Source organism: Peromyscus californicus, unplaced genomic scaffold (assembly GCF_007827085.1).
Source record: "Peromyscus californicus insignis strain IS unplaced genomic scaffold, ASM782708v3 Scaffold_13__1_contigs__length_99412109, whole genome shotgun sequence".
In the NCBI taxonomy this organism is placed as follows: domain Eukaryota; kingdom Metazoa; phylum Chordata; class Mammalia; order Rodentia; family Cricetidae; genus Peromyscus; species Peromyscus californicus.
In genome coordinates, this window is record NW_026294424.1 from 80,290,524 (window position 1) to 80,316,411 (window position 25,888).

At 35.9% G+C, this 25,888-nt stretch overlaps 1 protein-coding gene across 3 annotated transcripts; it reads right to left on the reverse strand.

Annotated features, from left to right (window-relative positions):
- Positions 1 to 432: 432 nt before the first annotated feature.
- LOC128108929 (UDP-glucuronosyltransferase 2B17-like) lies at positions 433 to 14,977 on the reverse strand. Of its 3 annotated transcripts, none has more exons than XM_052735940.1 (6): positions 14,502 to 14,977; positions 12,651 to 12,795; positions 11,166 to 11,297; positions 1,989 to 2,076; positions 1,299 to 1,518; positions 433 to 728 (listed from the first exon to the last, which is right to left on the reverse strand). In XM_052735940.1, exons 1-6 carry the CDS (start codon positions 14,975 to 14,977, stop codon positions 449 to 451), a joined length of 1,341 nt encoding a protein of 446 aa, XP_052591900.1. In that variant the 3' UTR covers positions 433 to 448. The 3 variants fall into 3 exon arrangements, with proteins under 3 accessions (XP_052591900.1, XP_052591897.1, XP_052591898.1); XM_052735937.1 differs by having other exon boundaries at positions 12,651 to 12,799; positions 14,254 to 14,977; XM_052735938.1 differs by having other exon boundaries at positions 14,250 to 14,977.
- Positions 14,978 to 25,888: the final 10,911 nt, after the last annotated feature.

Consider the following 25,888-nt stretch of genomic DNA (forward strand, 5'->3'; position numbering starts at 1 on the left):
TCTTTCTCTCCTGTCTCTCCACCATGTATTTATTCATCACAGTGGTGGCTGCCCCTGCCCAGGCCCAGGCCTCTCCTTTGTTTGAAATTTTTTTAAATATTCGTTTTTATTTGAGAAAGGGGAAGGCTTATTTCATCTCATAGCTCCCTGTCCATTACTGAGGAAAAGTAGGTCAGAGGTTAAAGACACGAATCAGAAGGCAGAACTGAAGCAGATGTAATGGAGGGACTCTGCTTACTAGATTGTACCTTATAGCTTGCTCAGCATTTTCATTTTTATTATGTCTTTTATTTTTTAAGAATATAATGTAATTACATTATTTTCCCATTCCCTTTCATCTGTCAAAAGAAGATATGACTTGATAAATTAATCAGTGAATATTTGGAAAGCAGTTCATAAATTACAGTGATGCTGAAATTTAGTTCATGTAGTACATTCTCAGTGAGATCTACTCATTCTTAATTTTCTTTCCCATCTTTGCAAACTTTTGATAAATGAATAAGCAGAATTTTATGGGAAGAAAAGCTATGGCTGCCACACAAGCAAGTAGGAATCCAATCACATCCAGAGAGTGGTACTGGTACCAGGTGAGGTTATAGGCAAGTGGCCTCAGATGCTTGGCCCCTTTGTTGCGCATGACAAACTCAATCCAGAAGATGGCTCTGTCCAGGGGCTTTATGGGCTGTTCATGGTGAATGGTTGATAACCACATAGCATTCTCTTTATACCTGAAAGAAGTAAAATTCACATCAACTTACATAATGAATAAAAAATGCACGTGTGTAATTTTTGTGTAAATAGTAACGATAATTACACAAAAGTAGAAGAAAAATGAATTATGTTTTCTGTCCATGACGAGGAAGATCTTCAGGGGCATGTCTGAGCTCCTTGAGCATGTAAGATTAATCATAGCAAAGGAAAAATGGGAAAAGATCAAATATTCCTAAAGTAGAGTTTGGGGACAGCTATGTCTTAAATACCAAATATATCAAAATGAGATTTTATTTGATTATATAAACTTCAGTTATCAATAAGCAATTATTAATAACTTGGTGTAAAAGTGCATACTAGTGTCAAGAAGTATCAGTAGAAGACAAATCCCTTTCAAATCTGCATGGTGGTGAGAATTTGTGTAAAGCAAAAAGAGAAACACCAATGCACTGACTCATGCCCTAATTTGTCACTGTACCTACCACTATTTTTGCCTTCAGGAAAATTCTTGCTCCTTTGGTCTTCAGTTTGAAGCACAATGAAAAATAAACAAATAACAAATACACATATTAAAATGTTATACTCACGAAGGGTTGTCTATGACTGCCTTCAGTGCGTTGAGCAAATCTGACCCTGACATGGTTCTAATATTTAATTCAACAGCTGCTCCTTTGGCCACCATGTAGGCAATATTATCATATTGTTCTCCAAACAAAGGAATGCCAATCATAGGGATTCCAAAATGGATCGCCTCATAGAGGCCATTAGCTCCACCATGAGTTACAAAGGCTTTGGTTTTTGGATGACCTAGAATAAGATGAATTCTGGTTAGCATTAATTAGCAGACTTAGACATGAAATAAGAAATATATATTATGAGGAACTAAAAGGAGATTTTTCTATAAGAATATTCTTTTTTATTAATTAAATTTGTTCATTTAGTTTATATCATTTATTTAGTTTACTCTATCCTATCACAAGAAAACCTACATGAAGATTCTTATACTCATAACCTGAGTGAAATGTTTTCCTGTTTAGAGCAAGAAGATACTAAATTTACAGAGAGATGTTTGCAGATTGGTTTATGACTTGAGACTTGAACTATGAAATACTGATTTCCAGTTGAACACATGGAGCACATGGTATATAAGAGGACATGAGTGTTAAAAAAGACCATGTGCACACCAGAACTTGTTATCTTAAATAATCAATACATTCACTAAGTGTAGTATAAGAGATTTTGAAGTCAACTAGGATAGGTTTGTTTTCCAGGCTTACCTAGAAGGTCATTCTGGGGGAGCCATTTGTAAACTCTGGTGTTGGGTCCTAAGGTGTCTGGTGTTTTACCATGAAATCTCCAAAGAACCTGTTAAGAGTTAGATAATCTTTATTGCTGGAGAAAAATTTAAAATTATACAGACTGAGCATGTTATATTTAGGAATATAAGTGGGTATATATATATATATATATATATATATATATATATATATAACCAAAATGATGAAAAAATATTTATGAATCTGAAAGAGAGCAAGGAACATGGATATGAGAGGGTTTGGAGGGAGGAGTGGAAAGGGAAAATGATGTAATTATATTATAATTCAAAAATAAAATAATCTAAATAGAACCCTTTAAGTTTAGATATAACATTGCTGAATACCCCCCATAGGAGGGATGGAGAAATCAGAGGAGGTGAGAAATGAGAACTATTGGGACACTGAGACGAAGAATGTGTCAGCAGTCTCTGTGATTATTTTTCCATTCAGACAGATTGAATATCATCATCATTTTCCAAGCAGAGATATTTAGACAAATGAGATGGTTGATGATGCATGAAAATATTTAATACACTGTCATGCTGATATAATTCAATTTCAGAAAAGAATAGCACATTACTAATAATTTATATTTTATATAAATATATTTTGATACTTTGAATAATCTGGTTTTAATATAATTATATTGTCAATGATTTAGAATTTACTTTTATTCACTTTTTCCATGTTTTTTAAATGAATTTCAAGTCTTTGTCCTTGATTATTTATTCATGACAAATATTTGTGTTCTACAATACTCTATGGTCTAGAGTTTTTTGAAACAATGCCATCATGTTGGCCAATAGGAATATGGAGTCATCTGACCCATCCTGAAGTAACCTTGCATAGTGTAGAATTGGAATATTGTCCAGGAATGGAGTCACATGAGGAGAATTCTGAGTGCTTGAGAGAACACTCTAAGAAAACAGAACAAGAGTCTTGTGACCTCAATTTCTTCAAAACACATGATTGTTCTTGGCATGTGTTCTTACCCTCCTCCCAGGTGTAGCAGATAGGAGTGGGTCTACTTCAGGTTAACCACTGCTGCTTGCTACTGTTATCCAGAGAATGTTTAAACTGTCCTTTTTGTGACTCTGTGGTGGTTTGCAAGAAAACGGCCACCTAAGCAGGTGGCACTATTAGGAGGTGTGGCTGTGTTGGAGGAAGTGTGTCACTGAGGGGGTGGGCTTTGAAATCTCTTTTGCTCAAGCTTCCCTCAGTGTGACTTTCAGGGGAGTTCCTGTTGCCTGCAAGATGTAACACTTTGAGCTCCAGTGCCATGTCTGCCTGCATGCTGCCATGCTCCCCTTTATGATGATAATGGTCTGATTCTCTGAAACTGTCATTGAGCCCTCACAATTAAATGTTTTCTTTATAAGTGTTGCCATGGTCATGATGTCTCTTCACAGCAATAAAAACCCATCTAAGATAGCCTCTATGGAAAAACATGTTGTTTGTTTGTGTAACACATGGCTTGTCCTTTTGATTATATACAGCTTCAACTCATGTGATCTTTGCTCAAGTGACCTTTCTTAACCCTCAGTGTATGCATTATCTGATTCTCTGAATAAAATTGGCTATGACATGAGACTTTAGTCTGCCTCATTTATCAGCTCCATTCTCCCAAGACCCACTGTCTCTGGAGCTGTGACAAGGGGCTTCTGAACAGGGAGCTGAAATTGGCTATGTGATAGGAGATGGGGGGTCCTCATAGAAGGAGGTGAATGAGAAAAATGGGTCAGAAACCGGGGAAGACTTTGCCTCATGTTGAGGCTTGTGCATCTCCATTTTTTAAAGAAAGGAGGAGCACAGGTATCAAAATCACAGCTATTAGTCTGTACAAATTTCTTATGACTATAATCCCTAGATTCCAGAAGAAGGCTCTTCAGTTGAAGAAGTGTGGGACAGAGTCTGGATGAATATAAAAGGCATATAAATAAGGAGAAAAGATTCCCATTCAATTTTGGGTCACTTGGGCATTGATTTGGACTATTATTAAAATACTTAAGGAAGATGGCTTTATTAACATGAGGAAGAGATGGCTAGTTCCTGGCATGAATATAAACTGGATGATCACACCTTAAAACTGGTAATGGAGGTAAGGGAAAAAACAAGAGAATATTTTCCCAGTGTAGATAAATCAAAAGTAAAAACAGCACCACTGATAACTGTGCAGGTGATGGCTCCCTCAGCTCCCTTACTGGAGTCTCCTCTAAAGATGTTTCCTGTTTTGCCTAAAGAATATCCTGCATCATCGGGTGAGTAATCTGATAATAAATCTAATCTTGAGTTCTCTCCATTGTTTTGATGAGGATTTGGGAGAGCCTATGAGAAAGCTAACTTTACAATACAGACAAACTAGGGTATGGCATCGAAAAGGAATTTATTTAGCAATTCTTCTCTGGCATCACAAGCTGAGCTTGGTACTTCCAGTGAAATTTCAATAAATCAAAATATTTATCAGCGACTAGAATGGATACAATGAAAGATTCTAAGAAGGCTTGTGCTTCCTATATACCTACTGCTCCATGTACTTATGAATATCTTTTTGGTTGGAACAATAATGCACAATGGTTGCCATATGATTTTCATATAATTGTTAAAATGGTGCTTGGCCTTTTCAAGCTTCTTCAGTGGCAAGTGTGGCCTGCAGATAAAGCCCATAAAAAGTTCTCCAGCTAGGACTGAGGGGTAATCCTAGAAATGTCGCATGTGAAATAATGACAGGGACTGGTAGGTGGGTTTCAACAGATTATCAGGTACGTAATATGACTCCTGCAGCTCTCCCACAATTTATGGTCATAGCCATGGCTGCCTGGAGACTGATATGGAATCTGACATTGGGTCTAGTTATAAAAAAAATATATATACATCGTCCCTATGAACCTTATGCTAACTTCATAGGGAGACTCAAAGTTGCTATTCAAAAATCAGTAAAGACAGAACAAATTCAAGAGTTATTAAAACAATTTGCTTCTGATAAGTGCCAATGAGGATTGCCAAGGATTAATCAAGCCTCAAGGAGAGATAGAAAATATTACGGACTTTCTAAATTTATGCAGAAATGTATGGATCTATAAACATAGAGCAAAATTAGCAGCTATAGTAATCTATGCTATACAAAAACAGATGTTAGCAGAGTGTCCACTTAAAGAAGCAATGTAAATTGCCCCTACAGAAATTGAATGTTCAGAATCAATGAGATCCTGGCATTCCTTAATGCAAGAAAAGAAAACATTGGGTTAAGAAATGCTGATCTGAATATGATAAGGATGGCAATACATTGCCTGATAACAATAACAGTACCAGTCAACAATAGAGAAGCATGTTGAGCGTCCTATCCTGCTTCAAACAGTTAGACTTTTACCGAGTTGTAATAGTTTATCCATGAAAGGAATCATAGTTCATACAAGAGTCATTGATGAAGATTATACAGGTGAAATTGCCATCCTGATCACAGTGCCTACTAATTGGTCATTTAAAGCAGGAGAAAAATTGCAGTTATTTTTGTTGTCTATATAGTCCCTACATTAAAAAAAAACTATATGTGTGAATGAGGATTCAGTAGTACAGATAGGACTGTAGCATTAAGCACCTTTTTAAAAGAAAACGATAGACCATTATTGAATTTAAAAATAAGAGGAAAAGTGTTTACAGGAATAATTGGTCATGGAAATGATGTTTCTATTATAACCATGAAATAATGGCATCATGAATGGCCTGTTATAGGGGAGTAAATTCAATCCTGATAAGGTTGAGAAATATGAACTCTAGCAAGATTAAACAAAGTGCTACAAAATTACAATGTATGGCCCCAGAAGGCATAATGGAAGTTTTCTAGGCTTATGTTCCTCAAATTCTGATTGAGAGACTTTCTATAACAAACTCATGCAGAAATCTATATGCCCAACTTTAATGCTGCCCATTCTTCACAATTGCAATTGCTAATGAAAAGATTGGGTTATCAAAAATGAAAAGGACTATGAAAAGAATTACAAGGGATTAGTGAACCTATGTTCCCACATGGATAAGATCATAAGCATGGCTTGGGTTTTTCTTTTTTTTTTTATGCTCAGAGTCTTTTTATTTTTTCATTAACTAGGTTTTATAGATCTATTTTCTTTTCTTTTTTTATTTTATAGTTTAATTTAATTTTATATATCAGCCACGGATTCTCCTGTCCTCTCCCCCCTTTCCCCCAGCCCACCCCCCATTCTCGTCTCCTCCAGGGCAAAGACTCCCCTGGGGATTCAGTTCAACCTGGTAGATTCAGTCCAGGAAGGTCCAATCCCCTCCTCCCAGGCTGAGCAAAGCGTCCCTGAATAAGCCTCATGTTCCAAACCGCCAGCTCATGCACTAAGGACAGGTCCCGGTCCCACTACCTGGGTGCCTCCCAAACAGTTCAAGCTAATCAACTGTCTCACTTATCCAGAGGACCTGATCCAGTTGGGGGCTCCTTAGGTATTGGTTCATAGTTCATGTGTTTCCATTAGTTTGGCTCTTGTTCTTGTGCTTTTTCCAATCTTGGTCTCAACAATTCTTATTCATACAATCCCTCCTCTTTCTTGCCAATTGAACTCCTGGAGCTCCACCTGGGGCCTGGCCATAGATCTTTGCATCTGCTTCCCTCAGTCATTGGATGAGACTTCTAGCATGACAGTTAGGGTGTTTGGCCATCCTTTCACCAGAGAAGGCCAGTTCGGGCTTTCTCTCAACCATTGCCAGTAGTCTATTGTGGAGGTTTCTTTGTGGATTTCTGGGGTTTTTCATAGGAGCCGAAAATTACATAAAAATCTAGTGACTCTGTCTTGACACGTAATAGCCTGTTTCTAAGAGAAAAGTTATGGGGTCTTCACAAGTCAGACAGAGAACAGTGGAGAATGGACAGAGAGAGCCCTCTTTTTCTCCCTGGAATCCTCCTGTTTTTGTAAGACATAATCTGGTAAATGGAATTGGTTTATTGACTTCTGAAATGTTAATGCCACCATGTGGCCAATGGAAGCTTTACGCCTAATTTACCTACAGACAACTATTGTTAAAGATTGGCCTTTAAGAGTTTTGCTTTTAAAAAGATTGCTTTTATATTATACATATTCATTCTGATAATAAGTACATTTGGCATTTTCTGTTCCTCATTCAATCATAAAGAACCTCAGCTCTGATATCAATGGAGTGTATTACCTCAAGGCATGACAAATCCTCTATTATGTGTCAATACTATGTAGGAAAGCTTTTAGAGCCTGTGAGGGAGGCCCTCCCTCAGCCCTATATTTGTTAGGTTTCACACCTGGAACAAATGGCTGAGGTGCCTATTTCACATTTCAGGCTGACCTGGCCTCCTGGTTTTCCCCCACAGTCCCTCAGTCCCTACCTGTCACAGGGCCCTCCTGCTGGTATACTCTGCCCCCTTTCCTGAATTCTCCAGCTGAGAGGTCTATGCTATTCTTCCCTATATAATCCAACCATTATTGTTACCTGCTCTGTTTTGTACCTTTGGCTATCAGGTCCCCTCTCTACCCTTTCCCTTCACCTCCTCCCTCTCCTCACATGGCACAGCTCAGTCTGTTCATGTCCACTCTGGTCTCTCCCAGGTGTCCCTGTCCCTGCTTCTGGCTATGCTTTCTCATATATCTATAATAAACCTTCTCCACCACCATACCTAGGGACAGTCATGTACTTCCCCTTCCTTTTTATTTTTTTCATTCCATATTATTCATTACATGGATGATATCCTGTTAGTCACCAAAAAAAGAAAGAGTTGTAATCCATATATGACTTGATTCAACATGTGCTACATAAAAATGGGCTTATTATTACATCTCAAAAAGTACAACGATCATTGACTGTGTAATACTCAGGGTAACTAGTTACTAGAACAAGTGCTAAGAACCACCACCCCTGCCCCCTACAAATGTCCATTAGACTCGACAATTTAATAATACTCAAGAATGATATTCAACTATTATTAGGAAATATTAATTGTCTACATACTAGTTTAGGAATACTTTATTATGTGCTAACCAATCTATTAAATCTCTGAAAGGAGAGATGGCACTGGACAGTCCTTATTTTATCTAGAGAGGCAAAGGAAGAATTACAGCTTTTGAACTGAAACTGAAGGAGGCATTTGTGTATCATGTGGATCCTTTGCTGCCTTAAAGCTACTTATTTTCACCACTAAATTGTCTCCTACAGGTAATATAGCTCAAGAGAATGAGCCATTGGGATGGGTTTATTTACACCATAAGGGCCATAAAATACTGTTTGCGTTACTCTTCTCACTCAACTAGTAAACGAGGGGAGGACCCAATGTCAACACTTATATGGATTTGAGTCTTGCTGTAATATATTACCCCTAAATAACAATAAGTTTTAAAGAGTTTCTGAGCTCTATGCATTTTCAAATTTCATTTATTCATTACTATGGAAGGATAGGAAACTGTTTTAATTTCATCTTCTATCCTATTATTTCCTGGAATGTGTTTTTGCTGTCCTCCCAGGCGTAGCAGACAGGAGTGGGTGTACTTCAGGTTAGCCACGACTGCTTGCCATTGTCATCCAGAGAATGTTTAAAGTGTCCTTTAGGTGCCTCTGTGGAAAACATGTTTTTGCCACACATGTGATCTTAATGCTCAGAGTACATGTTGTGGGATTCTCTGAATAAAGTTGGCTATTGCATGAGACTTTAGTCTGCTTCATTTATAGAGTCCATTCTCCTAAGTGCAACTAACTCTGGATGGTGATAGTATAGGTTTTAAAACAAGACATTAAACCTTCTGTATCATTTTCACCCAAAACGACATATGTTCTTTGTAGAGCAATTTCTGTGGACAAACAGGCTCACAACATGCCTGCATTGTCTGCACTTTGGAACTCCATCTGCTGTCCAAATGATGACTGTGACCACACTAAGTGAGACTGACATTTCATTTCATTCATGTAATGTGCTTTTATCATATTCACTTCCCCACCCCAATCTCCTAAACCACACCCATCCCTATCCTCTCCACTTAGTATCCTTAAAAAAAGAATCTTTCAACACAATTGGTCAATTGTGCACTTTAAATTTTCTTGGATGTGTGGTCTTCCAGGAGAGATGGACTTATCAGGAGTTGCTCTCTTCCTCTCTCACATGCTAATCATTGTCAATAGTTCCATGGCTTTGGGTGGGATTGTATACCCACTCCCCTCTCCATAATCAGATTTGGTCTGTTTTTAGTTGCACAAGTTATGTTCACATTTTTGATTCACATCAATTCAAATCTAAGTAATCATTGTTTTTTCATGAGAAATCAACTTTGCTTTAGGATTCTAGGAATCTTAATGTCAATATACAAATGTCTAGTCACTAATGGCAGGAAAAATTGCATATAGAATTTTGAAGGTGAATCCACATTATTGGATTGTCACTGAGATTGGAAATATCTCCCCCCATCTCTACCCCATTCTCTCTTTCCCTCCCTGCGTGTTCTGTGTGTTTTGGAGTATATGCAAGCCAATTTGTGTGTATGAATGCTGTTTAAGAGTTCCAAGGCGACTGTGTGGAATGGAGAAGACTACTTTCTTCAGGTATTCATTCTGAAGTCTCTCCTGTTGGAGACAGAATCTCTTATTAGTTTGTGTGATTTTTTTTTCTGCTGCTGGCCCACAGGAATTCTCCTATTTCTGCCTTCTGTTTCTGATAGGAATGTTGGTATTACAGAAACATTCAGTATCATTCCTGACTTGATACGGGTTTTGGGATTTAAACTGAGCTGATCACACTGTACTGAAAACATTTAACACACTGAGCCATTTCTCTAGCTCAGAAGTTCGTTACATGCAGCAAGTAGATGTTAAACATGTAGTAAATGCTCCATTTTATGAGATTCATCAGGGAGTTCTTAAATTATTACCTTATTTGGGGCCTGGATTGGAACTGATTTGGGTATTGAGGAGCATATTAATCTCTGCAAGGATTCTTTGCAGTCTACTGTAAATAATTTGCTATTCACATGTGATGTTATTGAAAAATATCCCCAAAACTAATGACACTACTTTATGTCCCACTGATTGTTATGTAGGCCTTATGATGAACTGCAGATTTTCCTACAGAGTTCAAAATGTTCTGTGACAGGAAAACCAGTTCCAAACTAAAGCCTATGATAGCAGCTAATGTTAGAATTCTCAGACAATCTCATAAAATGGACATAATCTACATGGCTAACATGAATTTGCTATGTGACTAAATTATGTAAAGGATCGAAAAATTAATGTAAGTGATGAAAGAGAGGCTGTTCCACTACAAAAGGCAAAAATGTTCATAAATATATAAATTTAATTCATAGGAAATTGCTTTGTGGCATCCTTTATGAAGTGAGTCTTCTGAGACTTATTTTAACTCTAGGTTCCTCTGGACTCTTTCTTATTTTCATATTTCTTTCTTGAATAGTAAGAGCTTCACTCTGTCTGGTGACAAGCAGGGTCCTGTCTTCCATCTTTTATGATGAACAGAGATCACTGTGAGGGAAGCTCCCATCTCAACCTTTCCTTTATCTGCTTCTCCTACACATATTGGCAGGCCAGTCCAGACTAGAATGAAAGATTTTTTTTTAATTCTCTTTCTCTCAATTACCCAAAAATGTACTCTGATTGAGAGTTGGTGAGCCTGGGACTCCCTTCTTTTAAATGGCCCTCTCAACCTGCACACTGAAGAGGCCTACTCCAAAGATAGAATGTATAGTCGTGCTACATTCCCAACTTTTCAATACCTGCTTACTGTTATTCTGGTAGAAATAATAAATAAAAAATCCCCTCCTGCAAGATCTAATGTATGCAGTGACTTTAAATATTCAACAATAGAGCAAGCGACTCTGAAGAATTTGGCTGTCTAAGTACTCTGGATAGCAAGTCATCATCAAGTCAGCCTTTCAGAATGTGCCCACAGTGGTCACAGTGTTTTATCCAAGTCACTCTCAGTCAAAAACACCTTCTGTAGCATTGTACATCTGTTGTGAATATCTGTTTCTAAATGTGGCTAAGGTAGATTAGAGCTTTCTCAAAACTTTACCTTTCATACAGTCATTTCTATAATCAGACCTTCAAGGACTTTTCACAGACTTAGTATACAGTTGCCTCCCATGGAGCACTTTGCCTCACCTTTTGTGGAATCTGGGCAAGGGCCCACGCAATTGCATTGGCCTTTTCTTCTGTCATGTTTCTGACCATTGACCCCAGAGAAAACACCACAACACCATGCTCTCCAGAGCTCTGGACAAAGTCTTCCATTTCCTGTGATGAGAATTTGCTTCATGACAAAATAACAATTGTAGAAAAGTTACTTATGAAACCTCTATGAAAAACTAGGAGAATAAAAATTGAAATGTTCCTAAGAATTTTTAGAATAGTGGTGTCAAAAAATACAGAAGATAAAAATGGCAATGCAAAAGACTTTGGACTTCACAGGAATCAGTAGAGTGTACTCACATATTATTCTGCAGAAATTCTAGATATTTTCCTCTGGCAAAGTTAAAACTCAGGAGCGCAAGCATCATATATGAAGTAATCATAAAACTATATCTTCATTTACATGTTTTCGTCCTACAAAAGGGTGACATTTTCCCCTTGCTATTTTATTTTTCTCCTCTAATAGCTTATTTAATATTAATAACTAGTATTTGATCAAATAATATCTACATTGTAATATGTACATATGTGGCAGCTAACACAAACTCCCTATTATGATTAATAAAATGTTTTGGTTCTTTGTGAAATAATCATACATTCATGGTAAACACATACTACATAATTTCCTGATATTGTGCATAAATAAGGTATTCTCAGAGATGACTTCCACAATTTACTGGTTGGATAAAAACTATGTCCATTTTGTTTCTCTAGATATCAAACAATTACCTCGGACTTATGTTCATCATAGCTTTTGATGATTGACAGTGATGTGATGCGTTTAACTAATTTAATTTCTGTATCTTTTGTGAATGGGTTTATATGTGCATTTGTGGATTTTGCACGTTTGTGTTTGTGTATGTATATGTGCTTATGTGTTAAACACATCTGCGCATGTGTGTGTGTGTGTGTGTGTGTGTGTGTGTGTGTGTGTGTGTGTGTGTGTGTGTTAATGCTGGATTACTTCCCTGTCTTTGTTTTAGCACATAGATGCCAAATGTTAAAATCTGATGTTTTCTTCTATCAATATTTAACATAGTTTTTGAGACTGTCTCACATTGAACACAAATCTCACCATTTTTAACAGAATAGTGGACAGTAAGCTCCCAGTATCAACCTGTTTCTGCAACCTCAGTACTAATTCATAGTAATGTGTGGGGACACCCAGCTTTTTACATGGGAGTTGGGATTGAAACTTACATCCTCATAGTTGCTTGCTAAGGATTACCCAATGGCTAACCACCAAGCACCCTATCTGACTTAATTTAACTTACTGATATAAATATTTTCCAGGTCTATCACATTCTTTCCTGAGTTTGTTGAACTCCTAGTAAGCAGGATGTTTAATTCCACTTCCTATATCTCTCTATCACTGGGAGAAAAATATAAGGAGAAGTGTTGAATCACTTTCACCAGAAATTAAATCAAATGAAAAAGAGATAACATAAGCTTATTTACCTTAGGCAAGGGTTTTGCAGGTTTGCAGTGGAGTCCTCCAACATAGTCAACATTCGGTAAGGTTGGGTGAGGAAACTCCAGATCCCAATAGGATCTAATGAGCCACATTTCTGCTTTGCCTACTGTCTCAGCGAAGGTAGTGGGCCTTCCTAGATGGAGAAAATTAGCAGATGAGGAAGGGAATATTTGAAAGGATTGTCATCTGAATGTAAAATACATTTTCTTAAAAATGAAAAGAAGTTATGTTTGATGTAGAACATGTGCATTTAAGAACCAGTGTTTATTGATATGTAACATAATTTGCATGTGTAATTCATTTGTGACGTACATAATATACATAAATGTCACTGTGGGTTTATTTTTAAAGCAAACTCTAAGAATTACCTCATGTTTCCCCAGTAATTTGAAATAATAAATAGTCATTGAAATAACCCACTAAGCCACTATATGAACGAGCACACACTTTACTCCTCTCTAAATCTTCAAAAGGAACAGTGCAAATATAAGGTCCAAAAGTCACACCACATTGTGTACCCTGGCCAGACTTCCCCAGGGTCACTGTGGTTTGTAGTTAGTCCTTCTTCCTTGTTTTACAAAAGAAGTTGTAAAGTTGATGAATGTCTGAATTTCTGGTTAGTGTCTCTACTTCTGTTTCATTTTAAGAAATTTAACAGTACTTATCCTATAAAAACAGTATCAATATTTTCAGAAATTATGAGAATAGAAATTTTTGGCCAGTCTTAACTATGGCATATTTTTTTAAGAGAAAAAAAAAAACATGACTTCAAAAAGTAAAGACCGAGTGCATGTGTGTCCCTGCTTCTGTAGTGTTTAAACAGTGGATGTTAGGAAAGTACACAATAAAGGATGTGGCATTGGCACGAACCTCAGTTCCATTTTTAAGCCTGTGAGCTGACATAGTATCTTTCAAAACTAAGGGAATTCTCTAGAAAATACAGAGAAAATATTTTATGATTTATATTTTTATTTATGTGTCTGTGTGAATAGGTGCTAAGTTTATTCAGGTGCCTGCAGATGCCATAAAAGTGCAGCAGCTCCCTGAAGCCGAAGTTACAGGCAATTTTGAGCCACTGGATCTGTGTGGGTGCTAGTAACAGAAACTAGGTACTCAAAACGAGCAGAAAACACTCAACTTTTGTCATGATTTCAGATCCCACATTTTCATTTTAAATAAAGACTTTGGCCTATGTAAAAGACAGTGATTTCTTGAATGTCATATACATATTGAAACTGTAAAATATGTCATCCTCTAATCTACAGAAATCAAGATTTGGTTAACTAGCTAGTGACTTATTAAACAGATGAAAAATAACAGTCAAGTGAGTAAAAACTCACTTAGGGAAGTCTGCTTTCATCTTTCTGCAACTGTCTAGCTCACCAGAATGTCCTGTGTCAGGACTGCTGACTGCTTCTATTTGATCAATATCGTGAGCTTTTACAGGGTTTGTGAGTTTGGTAGCTAATTTCGTATTAAATTGGATCACCTATAAAAGACAGCTTCACTTTGTATTTCAGTGACATAATACATTTAAATGCTTGTGAAATTTAGGCTAATAAGCTACTGATAAGAAACATAACTTACCCAAAGTTTCACTATAAAACTGATCCCATTTCTTCTCATTAAATATCTGAAACCAAAAGTCAAAATAAAGCATACATATCATGTTTTTTACCCTCTCCATGAATGTCATTTGACCACCTAATCCAGACAGAATCATAGGTACATAAGACGGCGGGAGTATTAATCCTCCACTGTACTTTTCCATTGTATAACCAGGAGAGAATCGAAGACTGTACAGAAAAGGGATCTGGAGAAGTTCAGCTATCAGCTCCCCACAGGGGCCAATGGCATCCGAGAAAACGACATCAAACTTGGAATTCTGTAGTTTTGTCATAAGTTGTTTGTTTGTAACTGTGTCTTTACAAATACTTAGAAATTTATCAGAATATTCATCCATCATGTTTTGTAGCAAAGGAGAGTATGATAAACATGAATCTCTTGGTACTTCGTAAGTCGATACATCCACAAACTTGTTGAAATACTTTTCCAGATCATCTTTACTGACAGATGTGTGATAAGATTCAAACTTCAGGCTAGGTGATTTTTGGGGATCAACAAAGATAGAAGATGCAGGTCTCAGAACTGTCACTTCATGACCCCTCTGTGCAAGTTCATCCAGTATTATCTTCAGATTCAGCCAATGACTGAATTCCATAGGCCATACCAACACCTTCCCACAATTTCCAGATCTGAAGTAGCAACTCATCTGCAGGAGCAGCAGAACAGACATCCACTTCACAAACATCCTGGGAAATCAAATCTTCTGTTCACAGTGTGTTCCCTTTTGTCATTGCTCATCCTTGTATCTAAGAAGAAAAAGCCATGAGTTAAAATATAACCCAAGTTGGTTAAAGCAAATATAGTAAATGACCGCATTGAACTTGGGAACTGACTGGAGATAGTAAAAGCAAATATTATTTCATATTTGCATATGAGTGTTTAATGTCATGTTTTACAATAAAGCAAATTTAGGAGTCAGTTAACTGTTTGCATAACTTTTCTGTTTGTAAGAGATTTGAGTAGTAGCAAGAACACTGGTTTAGTGCAAGGTTAGTCTGAACATTCTTCTCAACACAGAACCCAAGTTGTAGTAATTACATAGTTTGTAAGTATTTTCTTGGTATTATTTTTCAAGAGTTTTTGTAAGAATGTCGATTAATGTATTCACTTATATATAATTTCTAAAATAGCTTGACAGTGCACCTAACTAACTTGACTGACCGAAGCCCTGGGAAGCAGATAGGCAAGAGCCTCCTACTACACATGTCCCTAGGGAAACAATTGAACAGACTTGCCTGAGTGGTATTCTCTCATAAGACATCCAGTTGCTTCGACTTATATGTCCTGTGGCTTTTTACAAGCCCAAGAAGAAGCTGAATAGCTTCTTATCAGAATCTTAGTCCACAAAGGCCTTGAAAAATAGATGGAGACATGTATATATATTATTAATATTATATTATTATAATATATTATTAATAAATATTAATTTATACGTATTATATTCCCTGCTCTCAAGGAAACACCATGACCACCCTTCTTGAGATCAGCAATCTCTGTAAGGTTGCCCACGCAGGTCTTGGATCCTGACATGTGAGCTGCCTGTGTCTTCTTGTGTGCCTTAGTATTCTGCTGAAGCTCGAAATTTTCAAATAACTCTAGAAGGCATCATCTAGAGAACTTCTTTCATTATAAAAGTTACCTGTAGTAGTCAATGTCTCACCACATTGATGGAGTCTTTCACCACATCCAAATTTTGATATTATAGATGTATTTTGTCCCGTGATTTGAAGGGGTCATATCCATCCGTGCAAGCAAGGTCTATCGGAGTGAATGTGAGGGGAACATGTGAGAGGGACACCCCACATCATGGAAAACTGATAAGTTAATTCTTTCTGGAAATTCCCTCACAGATATACCCAAATATTTCTTTCAATAATGCTTTCACCAGTCAACTTGGCAATGAGAAAACCCTGAACTCACAAAAATAAACAGTAAGAGTGAAGGCAGGCCTGATAGATATGCAAACAAGAAATATAATTAATGTTAACATGTCAAATTCCTTAATTAAATCAAACAGACTATCTAATTCAAACAAGCGTCTAGTCATGAGACTATATAAGAAAATTACTTCATAGGTAAGAAATACTTGCACTGAATATTGGAAAAATAAATATACAAAAGCATACTACAAGTACTGGATACACTTATAAGTATCAAAAATAGAATTAACTTATAGCATGTAAAATATGACCTCTAAGATCACTACATATTTATAAAAATGTCAGTTTGACAAATGGAAATCACTATAATACATACACATCCAAATATATTTCACAAACCTTGAATATGAATAAGAGACTCTACCACAGTAAGAATTGGATTTCTGAACACCTCACTTCAAATCAATGGGGAGATCACTCAGGCAAAAATTCAGCATAAGAATTTAATATATAGGTCCTTCACTTGCTTAGTTAGAGTTACATCATGGACTTTAATATCATTTGTGGCTATTGTAAAGGGTGATATATCTCTGATTTCCTTCTCAGCCTATTTGTCAATTGTGTATAGGAGGGCTACTGATTTTTTTTGAGTTGATCTTGTATCCTGCTGTGTTGCTGAAGGTGTTTATAAGCTGCATCAGTTCCTTGGTTGAATTTTTGGGGTCACTCATGGATACTATCATGTCATCTGCAAATAGGGAAAGCTTGGCTTCTTCCTTTTCAATTTGTATCCCCTTGATCTCCTTATGTTGTCTTATTGCTCTGGCTAGAACTTCAAGTATTATATTGAATAAGTATGGGGAGAGCGGACAGCCTTGCCTCATTCCTGATTTTAGTGGAATTGCTTTGAGTTTCTCTCCATTTAATTTGATTGTGGCTGTTGGCTTACTGTAAATTGCCTTTATTATGTTTAGGTATGTTCCCTGTATTCCTGATCGCTCCAAGACCTTTATCATGAAGGGGTGTTGGATTTTGTCAAAGGCCTTTTCAGCATCTAGTGAGATGATCATGTGGTTTTTTTTCTTTGAGTTTGTTTATATGGTATATTACATTGACAGAATTTCATATGTTGAACCACCCTTGCATCCCTGGGATGAAACCTACTTAATCATGGTGAATAATTGTTTTGGTGTGTTCTTGGAGTCTGTGCAGAGATTCACGGCCAGGCCCCAGGTGGAACTCCAGGAATCCAATCGGCGAGAAAGAGGAGGGATTGTATGAGCGAGAATTGTTGAGACCAAGATTGGAAAAAGCACAGGGACACATAGCCAAACTAGTGGAAACACATGAACTATAACCAATAGCTGAGGAGCCTCCAACTGGATCAGGCCCTCTGGATAAGTGAGACAGTTGATTAACTTGAACTGTTTGGGAGGCACCCAGGCAGTGGGACTGGGACCTGTCCTTAGTGCATGAGCTGGCTGTTTGGAAACTCGGTCTTATGCAGGGACACTTTGCTCAGCCTGGGAGGAGGGGATTGGACCTGCCTGGACTGAATCTACCAGGTTGAGCTGAATTTCCAGGGGAGTCCTTGCCCTGGATGACAGGGGAATCCATCGCTAATATGTAAAATTAAATCAAATTATAAAATTAAAAAAAGAATTTAATATAAACTCAACTGGCTAAACAGATAGTTACAGAAAATTTCATTCAACAGGTATAGGATACACATTCCCCTCAACAGCACATGGCACACTGCCTTGGAAATACCGTAAATAGGACCATAGAAACAATTCCCAATAAACTGATACAAATTAAAAGCACAGTTTATGATCACAGTATAATAAAACAGTAATTCAACATTAGAAACATTGTAAGTTGTAAAAACACAGAATTTGAAAACTTTATTTTATATTTCCAGTAATCCAAGGAAGAAATTAAAAAGGAAGTAAAACACTTTCTTGAAGTCAATGAAGAATGGAAGTACAGTCCACCAAATTCTATGAGGTAGGGCAGAAGATGAAAGGGGACATTTTATAGCACACATGCCTACATAAAACCAGACAATGTTTAAATAAACTCAAATTGTTTAATTCAGGTCCCCAGACAAGTGAAAGTAATTAAAAGAGAAGAAATTAGAATAAGATTCATTCATGAAAGTCCCTGAGGATATTGCACCCAAGGGCTGTATTAACACGTGGAGCTGACAATGAAAGTGTTAGAATAAGCATAATGCAAATGCCCAGAGATGAATGAGTTGTTAACTGAAGACCAGCATATTATGAAGAGAGAAGGATGGATATAAAGCCAAGAACTAATAAATTCTGGAAATAATAACATTCTTTTTGTATAAGTAATATAATTAAAATGTAATATTTGTGAATGAGTAAATAATAAAATGTCTACAATAGGCATGGATCAGAATTGGTAGGTTTTCTGATTTCTTGAATGAAATTGACTTGTAATGTTACCAATAGGTCATTCCTGACTGTTCCAAAAGTCTTCAGTAAAGCAAATAGATGTACTTTTATCTTAATACTCTACAGTGTTTCTTTGTCTCTAAATTGTACATTTACATTCTCTTCAGTTTAGCTGATTTATTAAACTTAACTATTTTGTGAATTCATTCAATGTTGTCTCAATTTATCTCTTTCCTAACTTGCACCTTAGCTTTACTCATTACAATAGATCAACTTTTTAAAAAATGTTATCTAATCAGACCAGTAATTCTTTATTATTACTAGTTCATCTCACATTGTTTTACCTCATTTCTTCTACAATAATGCTGAGTCACTTTCAACATCACTCATCAGTTTAGCTTAAATCACTCAGCAAAATGAACATTACACTTTCCTGACCTAAGAGGAGAAATATATAAAAATAAAAAATTCAAAAGATATAGATATATATTATACATGTTCTTTATATATAATATAAATATATTAAGAAATAAAACTTGAATATAGCATATCTTTGGAAAAGTGTTCACTTCTATTATTAGACGTATATTGGTGAAATTATTAAGGCCACTCCACATAGTTAAAAGGGAGGTTTATTTAGTGGCGTAACTTACAGATGAAGGGATAGGTAGGTTGCAGGGTCTGGGAAAGACATAGAGCAGTCCGGTGGTGTTCTCTGGAGAACTCTGCTCGGTCCACCTCCAGCGTCCAGGGTCCAGGAACCAAGAGAGTGGGCGCATCGGATCTCGGGTCTTTGGGGTCCTCTCTTGGCCCCGCCTTGTAGGTGTGACAGTTACCAAAGCCTCAATGGGGGTTGGAACTTCCAGATCAAGGTTGGATATGTTATTTGAATGAATATTCTTTCTTACACACTGATTTAATAAGGACAAATATCTATCTATCATAATTATAGCACAAAATAACCACTTTTTCTGTTTCCTGCTTGACAGTTGGGCATAAGGAATGATGATATTTAAGGGAAACTAGTGGGCCCAAGAATATTAAGTCCTCTATCTACCTGACTCCACTGATCTAACTACTGTAGAAAGAGAATTCAACTTACTTTCATTCTCATTTCACATTTGGATGTCAGGTGAATGACCACTGTTGTGACCACAGAATAACACCCAGCTCTAAACTCACCTTTGTTAGAATTCCTAGATTTTCTCTTGCTCAAATATTTCATTTCCAATAGAACTCAAAACTGCTTACTTATGGTTATCTCAACATGATGCAATACATAGCTAGCAATATGCTACTAGACTGCTAAAATTTGAAATGCAAAAAATGAAAAATTTGAAATCATATAAATTGCTGTATCAATTTCTAACTTTTGCTCAGTCTCTAAATTTTATTTGCTAAATATCAAATGAAAACCTTGACACATTATTTATTTCCCAAATAGGTGATTATTGATCTTTATGAACCTGGGACCTTATGTGTATAATTTAAAATATTATACATTTTACATAAATAATGTAAGAAGAAACCTAATAGTATGTCTGCAAGACTTATCCCTTAATACCTAAAGATTTCGGCATGTTTCAGTTCAGAAAACTATTAGTCATACAATGTGTTCCTGAAGTAGTTGACTCAATTTCATGTGTTTTCAAAATTAAATTCATGGTTCTCTAAGTTTTTCTCCGATCTCAATGGTGGTTGGTATTTCTACCTTTAAGAATTATATTTAAATTAAACACATATGCCTGGGTTATTAAATATGTAGAATTTTATAAATGAAGCAAATCATAAGTAAATTCATTGTTTATTTGTGATGTGATTAAATATTTCAAATACTATAGAAGTGGATGAGTTTTTAAAAAATAATAGATACAAACAGCATGGGAAAGAATTGGTGAACTTGCTGTTTTCTTATTGGATCTTGACTGATTGCCCTTAAAATGGGTGTTTCCTAAGTATTCAAGAAGGTACCCACAAATTGCATAACAGTTATGAGTTTTTTAATACTTTACACAAGGGGCCTCTTCATTTTTAAACTGATCTCAATTTCTCTTTCTTTCATAATTCACATCGTATCAATTCATTGAGATGGGTTGGTTGTTTCTAAAGGTCATCATATTAAACAAACAGCTATTGGTTAATTTATGCCAGGACACCACACAATGACTGACCTCATTTCTTCTCCAGTAATGTTGCTTCACTGTCACCATGACTCATGATTTAGTTTACATGTTTGAGTAATATAAAAATTACCCTATTTGTACCTACAAGAAAAGTATGCAAATAGAAAACTTCTGAATGAAGACAAATGCAATTTAAAACAATTTTATATTTTCTTACATCTTGAATTAGTAGAGATAAGTTTCCACCACACCTGATTCTTTAAAGGACTTCCTATTTTGGTTCCTGTTTGACAGAATTGTGATATTAGATGGAAACCAATGGCCCTCCAACATTGACTCCTCTATCCAACATTGACATAATTATTTCAGTAATTAAACAATAGCTATACTTATATGTTAATTGTAAATATATATCTAGATAGCTCATAAATATCAGTGTTGTTTCAATATGATGTCCAACTCTATATTTATCTTTCTCAGAATGTCTGCGTATTATATTCCTTTTTAAGCACTTCATTTCTAAAAGAATTCCATGCCTCTTTCTTATGGCATATTGCCATGAATTGTACCTAAGCAGTAATGGTGCTAGAGAAGTAGGGTAAATTTATAATATATTTTCCCAAAAATGTCTCTTGACTTCAAATAGAATGACTCATAATGATACCCTGTTATATCCCTAGATCAGTGTCTCATTCAGCCATCATTAGAGAAGCTTCCTCTTGCAGTACAGGGGAGCTAATACACAGATGCACAACTGGACAATGTATACAGAATGACAGATTTTGAAAACTCAGTCCTAAATGGGATGTCTTCATCAAACCACTACCCTCAGGGCTCAGGGAACATGTTGGAAGAGGATGCAGAAATATTGTAGGAGTCAGAAGGGATGAATGGCATCAAACAGTTTCTTCAAGACACAATGGGACCAACACATGCATAAATTCACAGAGACTGTAGTCGCATGTACAGGACTTGAACATGTTCAAGCCAATGGGGTCAAAGTACGAAGAGGGGGCACCAGTTCTCATATCTAAACAAGAAGGTATGTCCTATTAAAAACTGCTGCAAAGGAAAATTTTATTTTTTTATTCTGAATGGAGTCTTGTGGGATATATAAACCACATTTAAGTATAAGCTTCATGTCTAGCTCTAGACTGTTGACACAATACAAACCCAATGGTATTTTTGTAGATTTATGTCTCATATTGCTTTGTTTGGGCACTTTTTGTCTTACTGGTCTTTTGCTTGTACATTAGGGTTTCTGATTTTGTGTTTTTAAGGATTCTAGGTGTATATTTCTTATACTATTTGTTGATAACTTTTGTAAATTAGGACGGCATGGAATTGGTTGTGTGGGGAAATAGGGATGATCTTGGAATAGATGAGAGAGGGAAATGATGGTCAGAATATATTGTATAAACTATCAATAAAAAAAATAAAAAATGTACCTTGAGATTATTTAGAACTATGTACTCAATCTGCTGTCCTACTGTGTGCTTAGCCTGCTTAAGTTTAATCTGCGATTAAGAAAGCAATGACACCAACCTCATCATGCCTTCCAATCACAACCTTTCACAACCTAAGATAAGTGTGTAGCTTTAAGCTATGTGTTATGCCATGCTTGTAACCTGGTGTATTATATGTGTGCATATGTATGTGGTGGTAATAATTTTCTGCAAACAGAATCCATACTGATATGACCTTTAAGAGACAAAAATATAAATTTCAAAGGCAGCAGTTGGACATAAGTTGATAACCCTGGTGTGTGGCTTTGGGTGTTGTTTCAGGCCATTTGGTGTCAGTAAAGTTACTTCTTCCCTTGTGAAACCCCAGTAAAGATATATGTAAAAGTATCTCTGCTCCTTTCCTACAACATGTTTTCTATTTTGTTCAGTAAATATAGAACAAAGACCTTTGCAAGAGACAAACAGGTAATATGGACAGGCAACAGAGGCGTATAGATTAGACATACAATAACAGGCTACAAAGCACAAATTATCTACACTGAAAACATGGGAGAGATGTGGAAAATTCAAATTAGGGCTCAGTCTTCTCAACTACTAAAAGAGGAATTATTTCTCTCTATATTTCTATTTCATGTGATATCACCACAGCTATTGTCTAGGGTACTAGACTTCCAACATTTGGGATGCTAACAAATGCAGTTTTAAGTAATATTATATGGCTTACCAATTTCAGTTTTCTTTCAGCTCCAAAATTTTGTTTTTCTAAATATTGTATCCTACAAATGCTTCTACTTTCACAGATGCCTTAATGTTAATCTTCATTAACAAGGAGCAGTGCAGTACATATTTTAAAATATTAAATAATTTATTTAAAAATTTAGGACAATACTTCCTATTGGTGTCTGAATTATTTATTTAAGTCCCTTTTATTGATGGCCAGATCAAAAGCATGCTTTATCCACCAAAAATTATCTTCATGACCAGCTTCAGAGATCCAGACTTTTAACAGGCAAATCCCACAAAGATACATCAACATTAGATGAGGGTCAGAGTGATCTTGAAATCTTTACTCCTGGCAGAGCATGGTAGTTATTTTAGACTTAATTTGTCAATTATTTTAATTAATACATCTAGACGATGGTCAAGGCCATGAAAACCTCAAACATGTGGCCTGGGCTGCCATTGCTGTTGGGAGAGGAAGGGATAGGATGGAGAACTGTCTAACCAAATACAAAATGGAGTCAGAACAGCTGTCTTTTTCTTATAGAGTTGGCTTCAGTGTATCCTGAATTCTCTTCCCTCTACTTTGCTGGTTTATAAAAACCTGTTTTGTCACTTTTTAAACAGATCATGCTTTTTGTTTTCTTTGACACACACTGAATGTCCATTTCCTTCCATTTTACTTAAAAAAGATTATGTATCTGCAAATTCACAGTTATACGTCAGGCCCTCTTTTTTTCTCCAGTAAACAGGTTGATGTTTCTGTGACTGTCATTATTCTCAGGATTATTACATCAATAAATTAGTGTGAAATATAATTATGTGATAAAATATAGATTTGGAATTGTTAATCTTTTAAGTTTTAAACTGTAAAATACATAGATAAACTATGTAGCCAAATATCTTCTAAATTAAGGAGGATAATCTTGTTGCACTGAATACACAGTGTTAGAACTGAATGGTATAGTCTTCCCCATTATGGCTGTAGATATTATCCATGTGATTGAAGAGCCCTATTTTCTTTTTTATTTCCCATCTTTACAAATAGTCAGTAAACAGTCAAGCAGCATTTTATAGCAAGGAAAGCCACGGCTGCCACACAGGCGAGTAGGAATCCAACCACATCCTAGAGTGGTTCTGGTACCAGGTGAGGTTAAACGTAAGTGGCTTCAGGTGCTTGCCCCATTTGTGGCACATGACAAACTCAATCCAGAAGACAGCTGTGTCCAGGGACTTCATAGTCAAGTCATGGTGATTGGCTGACAACCACATAGCTTTCTCTTTATAGCTAAAGGAAAATACCATGCAAATAAACTTAGAGAACAAATTGAAAACATATGTATTTGTTTTTCCACAGGTAGTAAAAATGATTACAATAAATGTAGAAGAAAAATAAATTATTTTTTTCCCTCATCATTGAAGAGATCTTAGTATTCAGATAAAAAAAAATGACCACAAAATATTGAACACATATGAAAAAGAAGACAAGGACAATATTTGTAAGCAACAGACTCTACTTCTAACACCCTAAATACAAACAGAAAAATAAATAGAACTGAATTATCATTTGTGTGTATGAGACTTGAGTTATCTAGTAAGTAATTATTAGTTTTGCAGGTGTGTAAAGTTCATGCCAGTACCACAGTTTAGAGACAGGGACAAATCTCTATCAAGTTATTGTTTTGGTGCCTATGTAGGCAAAGCTGAGAGGGAACTGGAGTTGTCTTGGACTTTGTATTGACCATTTATCAGCAATTGATTATAACTATCATTGTGGGGAGTTTCTTTTACTTAATGACCCTGATTGTTCCTTTCTGCTCTTTATATACCTCTCTGTGAATTTAAACCTTTTGATAAATTATTAATGTCCCGTAGAAAATTTTTCCCTTTTGCAGTTGAGGACATGGCTAATCCAGCCTGAATTCTGATGTGTGCTATACCATAACACAGTAGAATGGCAGCAGAGGTAACATCCTTTCCTGCTATTATAAATATCCTAGAGAGAGGACTATTTCTCATGTGGGAGTGCTTATCTTAATGAGTTTTATAACATAATACATTATTTTTCAAATAAAAGTAAACAAACCATGTTCCAGAAAGTGTTGGTTTAAATAACCTATATCTCCTAAAATCCTCGAAATGTTGTGTATAAATGTGTGTTTTATCATCTCTGTACAAATAAAAGTGTTCTATTTTTATTAAAGTCAGTAAAGAAAAGGAAAAATACAGAGAATATTTCTGATGAGAAGACAGATGATATAATACAATTAATATTGATAAATATATTGAAGATTTGAAAGATGAATTTTTTGTACTTTGCATAGCTTAGGTTTTAAACAAATGTTTTCCAAGTTATAATTTTGAAAAGAAACTTTTATCATTATTATTATTATCCAAAATAAGACAAACACAGCCCTGACTTCTAAGGATATGCACAGATTTAAAAAGCAGCCTCATCTCTCTCCACTGGTGTTAAATGGATCAAATCTAAAGCCCCAGTTCTTTGCCATTTGTCAGCAATGGATCAACATATTTGCTCAAAACCCTGGAGGATAATTAATTACTATTCAAAGGAATAGCTTGACTATGTCCGGTTGGTTAACAATGTAAGTCATTATAGAAGAATTTTAAAAAGCAAAGAATTATATACAAAAAGTATTCTTATCAATTGTTTCACTAAATAATGTTTTTAAAACATAAAATTGTCCTAAAGAAAAGGTTCTGTAGTTTAATATCCACAATTCATTTATTTATTTTTAAGGTTTATTTTATTAATGTTTCTGAATATTTTGCATGCATTAATATTTGTTCACTATGTGAATGCCTGTTGTGCCTGGAGATAGGAAGAGGGAATCCAATCTTCTGTAAATGGGATTATGTAAGCCTGTGAAGAACCATGTGGGTGCTGGAGACTGAGGCAAGGTCTTCAGTCCCAACAGCAGGTTTTTTAACCTCTGAGTCATATATCAAGTTGTGAATTTTTACAT